Genomic DNA, 10,889 nt, shown 5'->3' on the forward strand with positions numbered 1-10,889 from the left:
GGCCGCGGCGTCCCGGCAACTCGGCTGGCACTGAGGACCAAGTTGCGCGGGGCCGCCCGGCGCGGCCCGGGGCGCTGAGGAGGCGGCGCGGCGGCCGCGTGAGGGCAGCGGGCTCCGCCGCCTCCGCCTCCGCTAGCGCCAGCGAGCGCGCCGCTTCCGCCCGCCGCTGTCTTCAGTCTCCGCCGCGGCGGAAGCCAGAGCCGGACGCCGGTCCGCGTCCCCTCAGTCGCGGGCCTCGCCGGGCCGGGCCACCCCCTCCCGCGCGGGCGGGGAGCGCGCGGCCGCCTCCCCCTCCCCCTCCTCCTCTTTCTTCTCCTCCCTCGCCGCCGCCGCCGCCGCCGCCGCCGCCGCCGCCTCAGCCTTCGCCTCCGCCGCCGCCGCCCGCTCCCGCCCGCGCGCGGCGGGATGGACGATCAATCCAGGATGCTGCAGACTCTGGCCGGGGTGAACCTAGCCGGCCACTCGGTCCAGGGGGGCATGGCTCTGCCGCCTCCCCCTCACGGCCACGAAGGGGCGGACGGCGACGGCAGGAAGCAGGACATCGGCGACATCCTCCACCAGATCATGACCATCACGGACCAGAGCTTGGACGAGGCGCAAGCAAAGTTGGTGTCGTCTCATTAAGCATCTTTTGTGTGTTTACGGGAGCCGGGCTCGGGTCCCGGGTGGCTCCCTGGACCGGGGCCTCAGTGGCGGGCGGGAACTTTCTCCGCCTGCCCGGGCCTGCCCTGCCGGTCACTCGCCGTGCCCCCCATCGCGCGGGCAAAGTTGTTCTCCGGGCTCGGGACAGCCTTGGTCCGAGCTTCTTCCGTGCTCTGCTGCCCGGCCCCCTCCTCGGATTTAAACCTCCCGCCCGCACTCCTTTGCGCTCCGCGTCCCAGCCGGGTCCGGGCCGTGTCGCAGAGAAGTGCAACTTTCTCCGCCGGCCCAGACTCACGGCGTCCACTCCGCTCGCCCGGATTGGGGGTGACCGGCTGCTCCCCCGCAGGTCCCCGAGCAGAGCGCCAAGTTCTCTAGGAGGGAGGGCCGCTTTGCAAACTTTGCGGAGCTGTCATCCGCCGATTAGCTGGCGGCGGCCGGCCTCCGCGCCCGCTCCCCTCGCGGAGCTCGGGCTTGGGGTTCCCCTCCGTGTCGGTCTGTTCCCTGGGGTCCTCGCCGCGAACCCCGGAGCGGAGCCCCCAGCACGGGTCGCCCCTGAGTTCGCCGAGGCTGCTGTCGGCCCAGCAGATGGGTCGCGCTGCTTTTGGGCCGGAGCTCTCACCGCTAGAGCTTGCCTCTATCGCGGACTAGTCAACTAGAGTTTTTGTTGACTTCCCGTGGTTCCAAAGAGCTTTCCCACACCGGGGCCCTGTTTTAAATCTTGGGTCTAACTTAGGAAGGCGCCATATTATTCCAATAGGTGATGCTAATACCTATGTGTTTTGCTATTTTTTGTTTGTTTGTTTTAGGAAACATGCTCTGAACTGTCACAGAATGAAACCTGCGCTCTTCAGCGTTTTGTGTGAGATCAAAGAGAAAACAGGTAAGACTTCTGCCCGCAGTGGGCCTGGAGACCCCCGAGGTGGGGTCAGATCTACTCCTTCGACTCTCCAGTTGAGAGCTGCTGCTTTTGGGCACCGCCATCTTTGATCATTCTATGCTTCCCACCTCCAGATCTTGAGAAAAAACTGCAATAAATCTGGAGTCTATTTCTCAATTCTGCTTTGGTGCAAAATGAAGTGTGTGCGCGAATGGGGCTGGGTCACAAGTCCTTATCGGCAGCCCCTGAGTGCAGTCAGAGAGGGGGCTCTAGCCAGCCGCCCTCGCCTATCTCTTTTTGCCTTGTTTGTGTAGCAGTTTTTAAAAGGAGCAATGGGAGACTGCCAGGGACCAGGTGCCTGGGAGAGGCATCACCAGAACTTTGTTTTACTTAGGCAGCCTTAAGCTTTGGTTCTACTGGTAGAAGACACAACTGAGCAAACCTCAGTAACACTTAGTCAGATTTAGAGCTTTAGGTGGGGAGATTACTTTTAAGAATCTAGGAAGGAAAATGATGTGCTTAGCCATATACAATGTATCACACCTTTTAGTACTTATATTAAATTCTCTATCTTGCAACTGTAACACTTGTAACTGTTGCAATATATATAAAGAAAAATGTCCACAGATGCAGATGAAACAATTTTGATGTTCTAGGCAGGAATAGATAATAGGTTTAGATGATAGGTTTTGCAGACATGCTGGAATGAAAATTGCAGATACATTATTAGGGATTTTTTTTGACAGTTCATTTTGTTTAACTTTCTTGTCAGACTTTTTCTATTTAAGGTATTTTTGCTTTTGACTCAATGGTAAAGCTAAAGTGGAAGTATGAATATGTTTTAGTTTGCATTTAGTTATCTTTCCTGTTTATGGCAAGCAACTCCCTTAATCCAGCTTTACCATTGATTATTTATTGTTGTATGTGTTGAGTGTATTGCTTTTTAAAGTTGTCCTTTTGTAAGTTAAGGAAAAGAAGAAACAAGTCCAGCATTTTGCATTTATAACTGATTCTGTTTTAATGGTTAAATGTTTGACTCTGTTTAAATTGAGTTTACAAATAAAATAGCACACTGCCTAGAATTGTTAGGCTGGTAGTTGAGTTATACACTGTTTAAACAGATACTGTTCATATTTCTAAAAGTAATACAGAGAAGATGATGGTTCTCTTAATGTATGTATGTTAAACTATAATTATTAGTAAATATTGAAAACCTTATTTGCTTTTCATTTATGCCATGGCTTTTTTATGATAATTTCTTTGGTGATATACATTACATTCAGAAAACCACAATCATTTTAAATTATTGACTTATTGTATGTTGAATTTTTTAGCTACCTTTAGAGTGCCTTGTGATTTAAGATGGTAGATGATTTTAAGCTAACTATAAAGATAACCAGCATTGAATCTTGAAGGCTTTTAATTTTGGAGAATAAAAGTATATAATTCTTATTATATTATGTTGTTTAATTTCTGTGGGTTTTCTTGCTATCACTCCAGTTTTTGCTGACAGCTACGCACTGGAATATTGACTATGTTGTGAATATTAAGATTGATTCAACTTTATATGATAAAGAGAGGGAATTGATACACTTCTCTAGCAAGAATCCCATTCTTATGATTTATGCTTATTTATTTATTTATTTTGCCTCTTTAAAGTTTTAGCCTAACTACACTGAACGATACAGCATTTTATGTTTGGATGCTTATCAGCAGGAGGAATTCAATTAAGAAGTGTTAGTCTTCTAGTTGCTTATTTGCATAGGGCTTAGTTACAGCATTCTGAAAGGGAAGCATAGTCAACAACGTGTCAAAGGTGAGTTAAGAAAAAGAAACAAGTCTTTTCAGAGTCTGGGATGATGGTCCGGAGCTTTGGTAACACTATCGCTATTTAAGAAGCAGAAGGGAGCAGACAAAAGAAATTTTTGTTTTGAAAATTGTTTCTGCGGCTTTCAGTGATAACTTGTAAATTAGATCCTCTTTTTGTGCATTGGCCTGCGACCCAAGTTTGCAGGTTATCTCTTTTATGAAAAGCCAGCAACTGACAGAGTGAAGGCGGCTATCTGGGCTGAGGTATCCTCCTGCTAACCTCTCTGAGCTGGAGAGGGATGGGATTTAAATACTGAGTGATTGATGGGGGTGAAGCTCTCTTTCTCTTCTCCATTCTCCCCTACTATCCACAGCTCTGCCTCATGGTCCCAAACCAGTTTTAGAAGGAGACAGGATCGCTAGACCCAGAGCCCTCAACTTGAAATAAAACAGCTGTGTAGACTTTAGTGTTACCAAAGCAGAGAGAGCCGGGCAGCACATTCCAGGGCCTACCCCCGGCTGCTTTTGCAGCCCTGCTTTAGAGACATTATGAACTTAGAGAATAAGAGTTAGGGAATATATATTTGCTACTTAATACTTTTACTTAAAATAATATTATTAATCTATTATCATAACAGCTAAAGATTAATTACCTAGAGAAAGTTCATCTAGTCTTTTGTGACTATAAACCAGAAATATGTGATGACTCTATTCTACATAATGGAGGGGAGGAGCGGACAAGTTGAAAACTAGAGGGGTGGGTAGGTGGGAACTGCCTCTTCAGTGGGTAATGTGATTTTGGTTGTCTTCTTTTAAAATAAAACAAAATCATTAAAAACATTTCATGTATTGCTAGAACTGCCAGTAGATCTTTAGGTTTCTGATCAGGCAGTGAATACTGCCAGTTTTGATGCACACAGGGGACTTAGTTTGGAAAACACCTTATTTCTTCCCTACCAAATATGAAAAGGCATTCTTTTCCCCTTCTGACAGATAAATGGGCAATCTGCCACAATTATATTATTTTCTTGTTCAGAGGTAAGGAGCCTATACTTTTACTATAAGATTATTCCCCCCCCCTTTTTAAAATGTATTTATTGTAAATTTTATCATACAGTTATTTTAGGGCAGAAGCATTTTTCATTATTGACTTGTGACATTTATACATTTTAGAAACAGCAAAAAAAGTTACAGGTTTTAAAAATCAAGACATATATCTGTTTTTAACTATGGAAAAAAGGGGACTAGCAGTTGATGGTCTAGGATTTTCTTTAGGATATGTGATCATCCATCGCTTATTAAACATCTCTAATGCAGTGAGGCCTGCTCACCTCCATTCTTTTGTTAGTATATTTTCTTACCTATTTTTGACTTCCTTAATCTTGACTATGAAGTGCTTCTTTTGTGAAGCAATGTATTTTTTTTACAAGACCCTTAATATGAGAATTCAAATGAAGGAAACATTTTTTTCAAAGAAAAAATTTTAATATATACTAATCTAGTAATTTAGTATATAATCTGAATAATAGAATTGTATAAAGAGAGTGTATATTTATAAAAACCAACATAACCTTTTCCTTTTATAATGCTAGGTTAAAATACACATTGTTGATAGCTGCCAACCAAACTCTGATTTATTGCCACCACAAACCCTAAATAGCGTTCATTTACTAGTAATGTCTAATGGCAGACTGATGGTTTGCCAGATTTGTGGGCTTTGTGAGGCTTATAAGCAGGACTGACTTGGGAAGATCATAAAACTTAATGAACTTCTCTACTGCAGGAGGTGTCCGCAGGGGAAGAGAAAGGCCTGCTTGGTTGGTTGGGCTGCTTGAAGGATTTTTTATGTTTGAGAAGAAAATGACTATTAAATGCTATACTTTTAAAAGATTCCATCTTGAGAAAGTCATAAGAATTTTAGGCATCAGAACTAGGATAAGAATGTAGTTTGCACATGAATTTTTGTACCCATTTAACATATGATAGATTAAACCTTTTATCTTTATTGCTAAAAGTGTGAGTAGCTTTCAGAGAACAGGGCAGTACTCTTAGTTAACCCTTCCATTTAATTCTTCCTTACATTTTTAGTGTTTCATTTGCATCTTTTTCTGGCCTGTTCTTTTTTAAGACTTTCATGTAAAAATTTGCTACATTTTTTTTTATTAAACAGCGTTGTGTTATTTAATTTTCAATGTATAAAAATCAGATCAACCATCAAGTAAACATTTAGCAAAGAAATAAGAAAATTGCTATCTTTGAGTCTCAGTCGTTCTGTATTTACTGTGTATTTTGTTGATCTTGCACTATATCCAGTATAATTAATATTTGCTCCAAAGTTTTGAAAACAAGTACATTATTAAACATATGTATAGCATTTCTATTTCAGTGAGACTGTTTTCCAGCTTCTAAGAGTTTTTTTTATTATGGACCAAAACAGCTCTTTCTCTCTCTTACTTTATATGTTATAAAAACACATATAAACAATATGTATGTGTGTGTGCATATATTTGTATGTATGTATATTTGTGTGTGTGTGTGTATGTATTATGTGTAGAAAGAAGAGAACTTAGAACATTGCTCACCTTCAACAATGGCAACGATTGGCCAATCTTGTTTTTTCTGTTACTCCTACCATCCTAGAATTTTCGCGATTCAAATAGTAATGGCCTTTAATAGTTCAAATTTTATGTCAATTTTAGATAGATTTTATGGTTTGTTTATGTTGAGAATGCTAAATGATTAAACAGGAAAAATACAAAGTCAATGTATGTTAGGAATGTCATAAATTATATTGCTTTATCAATATATTTTTCTAAAAGTCATTTTAGAATATTTTGACAATTTTTTCTCGTTATAGATTTATATTGTTTACTGGAGATTTTGTAGGACGTTTTGAAGGCTGTGAAAGAATGACATATGTCTAACTTTTCCTCTTCTTTCATTCTTAAGCATTAATATACATAATCTGTTGGTAGGAAACCTGGAAAAATTGTTATTACCAAGCTTTTTTAGAACTTTCTGGTCTGAAGTATCATGCAGATATACCTTTAAAATGGAATGATATTTTTTAGCCTTTTTTTTCCTTTTCAATAAAAATATATTGAAGCCTGTTGTCAATACTAACTTGATCTGTGCAAGTAAGTCTTTTGTGCCTTAGTTTTATTTTCATTGAGCCTCATTATAGGTTTGTGTGGTTTTGACATTTTATTTGGGACTCTACCATGTTATTTTTATTAATTCACATAGCTTTATTCTAAATCATAAATAATGTATTGGTAATGGAGGCCCCAACTTGCCTCCAAAACACACAAATTCACCCATTTTTATAACATAAAACTACGCCTTTTCCATATTAATGGTTTTCCCTTAATTTTGTTTGTAGTTTCAGATTTTAGTTTATAAATTTTATAATCCAAAACAAGATTTTAGTTAACATCTTATTTAGTTTATTTGTGTTTTGGTAGTATATAGGAGCATTCTGTAGGATGAAATTATATTTTATATAGTGGATCTTTAAGAGCTGAAACTGAATTTTCTAAACCACGTAAGTCATCACTTTGTTTTACATGGATACCATATAGTATTTATTCAAAATAAATACTTGACACGTCAGCACTAACATATCAAGTTAAATAAGGATTTAGACTATTTTTTCCCATATTCAAGTATATGTGAAGCATTTTTAGATACTTTTACCTTTCAATGTTGACACTATGAGAATAATGTTTTATTTGTTTTCTCAGCAGGCTTGTGCTTTAGCCATTTATCAGTGTGATCAGCATGAGTGAGGTAGTAACTGACAGAATGCACATCTCCCTCATGCTGACCTTTTCCAAGTACCTTCTCTACTTTTATTGACCATTTCAGACTGGAGGTGTGAAGAGACTCATTTACATCACAGCATATAGTAGAGTATAAATCAGTGGTGTTTTTAGTTCTGTTTGCCACGTTTTCTTTTCTTTACAAAGTTATAGAAGTTGGTGAAACAAATTGTTGTTGTAGCTAGGTAATAGTGCTATATTAGGAAATAAATTAAGAAGTAATGCTTGAGTGAACCACCGAGAAAAATATGCCATCTCTAATGCCTTCAGACACAGAACATATTAGAAAACAAATTTCAGTCTTAAAATCTTGATTTTTAACGATGTTCTTTGTAAGCAGACTTTCAGTTAGAATTCCTTATTACCTTTTTAATAGATATGACCTGAACATAAAAGATGATTATAGTTTTAGTGTAAAGTGTAGCTTCCTTGTGCATTGAATCTGAATAAAGTGTATTATCTAGCAAAGAAGTTGATTTGATAGAATGTGTTAAATTCAATAAGCATAGCAATTTTTTATTTACTCTTTACATAATAACAATTACTACTGAAACAAAGTAATTATGGATAAACATACTTTTAAAAGTTTTATATTTGTTTGCTTTTAACTTAAGTATTTTAAGAGTGATAAGCTGTTCTGAGTAGTAGCCCTTTTAGTGTGATCATATTAAGAGTTTTTGGTATACAGTGTACTCCTTTTAATGCGGATGCTTTCTCCTGATCTTTAAACCATTATTTAGGAGATGCCAACATATGTTAGTGCAAAATGATTTTGTTTTGTTTTGTTTTATGTGGTACATCAGTTTTCAAAGCATATTTCTTAGGCATCAGTATCCAGCAGGTGGCTTTTTACATTAAAAAATTCATAAATTTTAAAATCCCATAAAATTTTATTTCAAATTCAAATTAACTGATTGAGAATGTCAACATTTCCACTGTCTCTATATTAACATTTATAATAGAACAAATGGTTGCATATAAGAATTATCTGTAGCATAATCTAAATTAAGATTCTAAACAGGCATTACAGATGCTGGTAACTTTGGCAATTATCATTTTGTTTGGTGAACAGTAGTAAAACAGTGTGCGGTAAAAGTGTTTAGAGAGAGAGGATAAATAAATTGAACAGTTTTGCAATGCAAAGTGGTTTGTGGTGTTTTTGAGGATTTCTTGGCTCTCTCTTAACTGCTATTGTGAGCCTGGAGCAGATTTCCCCATTGCTAATGCCCTAGAAGTATTAATTCACTTTGATATGCTAATTAGAGGGCATTATGCAAGAAATGAGATTAAGTGGCAGCATGAAGCCATTTGCCTGTCAGTAAATTGAGAGCTTTAGCATCGGGAGGAGCTTTGTGGGTTTTTTTTTTTTTTTGGTATGTGTTTTGTTTTTTCTACCCTCCCCACCCGAGTTTCTCTTGATTTTGCATATAAATAAAATTGATTGAAGGCTCTAGAGAAGGTTCTAGAATATTGGACTCCCTCTCCCACCGCAATTATTTAAATGTAATATGAAATTTTCATTTTACATTCTGTGTGAAATTAAGAATTTGGTCATTTAGTTTCTTTTTCCTGAAATGACATTAGCAACATGGCTAGTGAATTGTTATCACTTCTTTGTAAGTGTAAACAGTGTGTACCAATGTCAGCACTAAACTGAATTTCATAAGAAAGTTTACTTGAGAGGGAAGAAAGTTGTTGAATTTGGCTTCACGAGACTACGCTAGATGAGCTTTAAGATTTTGACTAGAATTCATGAAAGCTGAACCAATAAAATTAATTAGTGGTTGAACTTTGCCCTTTACAACATAACCTGTGGATTGTGTATTTTATTGTGTATTGACATGTAAGATTACCGTATTTGATTTTCATGTTGAAAATGAAATTTCTTACTTTATTCTGGTTTTACTGAATTGTAGCTAAAGTCAGGCATTTGAATTTTGCTCTATAAAGCTATTTTGTGATTTTTCTGTTATTTTGTGAGAAAATAAATGCATGACTAAAGGGGTTGGGACAGTGGAGGACAGAATTCTCTGGGCTTGTGAAAAGCCAAGGTCTCTTCAAACACGAGCATCTTCCTGCTTTGATGGAACTGCACATTGCTGACTAACTACAGATCACTGGGTTGGGTTAGATGGTTCTAGAGTCTGAATTCCATCATGTCTAGACCCACCCAGCCATAGCTTCTCAGAGCCATGTGGATTATTTAGTCACCACATCTGCCGTGCGTGTACATTATGGGGCTTGCTTCTCCTTGGGCATGGGTGGGCATGTGATGCCTGCTAGTGTTGCTGGATGTTAGGAAGATATATGCACACAGCCCTGAGGATGAGAACCTTTGGGCAGAGTCAGTCCTCTTGATATTTCTGGGGGTTGAGGACTTAGTAGAAAACACATTAGCTACTTTTTTCCTTATAAGATTTTATTTTAAACATGTGAATTTATTTTCTCTTGAAACGGAGAAAAAGGCTTCGAAATTGCATATTATTATTTAAACAAAAGACTTTTTACAAGCTTTCAGGTCACTGAGCCTTGTAAATAAAGCTTTTTGGAAGACTTATAGGTACATGGCATTTAATGGAGCAAGTCAATCACTGCATTTCAAAAAGGTTGAAATGGCAGCTTGATCTGTACATCACCTTTACTATGCAGGTGTCCTCAAGTGAGGGAGAAGGGACTTTGACAGTCTTATAACTTTGTTTTTCTTGCTTCCTCACTTCCCCCTTTAAAAAAAAGAAAGAAAGAAACTACCGGTGAAGGTAGTTGGAATTCATAGTCAGATATATCATTTTCAACTTGGAATGGGAACTAGCGCAGGAAATTGATTTTATATTTATTATGAAAGCAAGAACTCTGCCACCAACTGACAGCCGTCCATGTTTTAGTTTGTGATAATTGTTTGCAGACATAACTCTGCAGTTGACCCAGGTTATTTATAATGTTGACTGGGAGTGGTGGTCCATTAAAAGTTATGGGTATAATGAACATCTTTAATTAAATCAGGGAAAATTGAAATATTTTGTTTTTCTTTTCTGCCAGATCTTGGGTGTAGGATTAACTGTCAGCACTGCTAAGAACAAGCTACAATAGATTGTACAATGATTTCTCTGGCATCATGGATGTATTTATTACCATTTTTGAACAAATTATACTAACATGAAAAGTTGTATTTGAAATGATTGTGTGCTAGATAAGGCGATACATTACAGCAATGGTTGGGTTTATGGAGCTTTATGGAGAGGTTTTCTCAGAAATTATAGCACAGGGCTGTCACTATAAAACCCAGGGATATAGTTAGTAATAACATACAGGGAAGATGGTTTTAGGGTTTTCACTTGTTATTCAAATAAGTGAAAACCCTCCAGTTTTTCTTACTGTATTTCTTTGTTAGAATAGTGTTAAAAAAAAAAAGGAAAAAAAGGGAAGGAATTCTTTTAAGTGTGGGCAGGCTGTGGGTGTTGACTTGTCTGCATGTGTTCCAGCTTAGCACTTGTTAGAGCCTTGGCGCGGTGCTGAGGAAGGCCTCAGCAGCTCATTGACATCTACGTCCACAACCTTTGACTTTGATAAATGATGGATACTGAACGCCTGAAAATGAAATGATGGGCCTGTGAATGTAAATTATATTTTATCAATGTATTGCATGAATTTATTTAGATTTACCTAAATTTGTGCCCTCCCTCCCCAGGTGCTGGGGGTGTTTCCCAGGGGTTCCACATGCTAAGCAGCTGCTCAGCCATTGA

At 39.0% G+C, this 10,889-nt stretch overlaps 1 protein-coding gene across 2 annotated transcripts in view; it reads left to right on the top strand.

Annotated features, from left to right (window-relative positions):
- Positions 1-352: 352 nt before the first annotated feature.
- Pbx3 (PBX homeobox 3) overlaps positions 353-10,889 on the top strand; it is a 190,654-nt gene continuing 180,117 nt past the window's right edge. The window contains exons 1-2 of one of the 2 annotated variants that reach the window (XM_085681327.2): positions 353-605; positions 1,449-1,522. In XM_085681327.2, the coding sequence (XP_085537453.1) occupies positions 406-605; positions 1,449-1,522 (274 nt within the window). In that variant the 5' untranslated portion in view covers positions 353-405. The remainder of the gene's footprint in view (positions 606-1,448; positions 1,523-10,889) is intronic. The other variant, XM_085681328.2, reaches the window with a different exon arrangement.

Source organism: Myodes glareolus, chromosome 21 (genome assembly GCF_982192425.1).
Source record: "Myodes glareolus chromosome 21, mMyoGla1.1, whole genome shotgun sequence".
NCBI lineage: Eukaryota > Metazoa > Chordata > Mammalia > Rodentia > Cricetidae > Myodes > Myodes glareolus.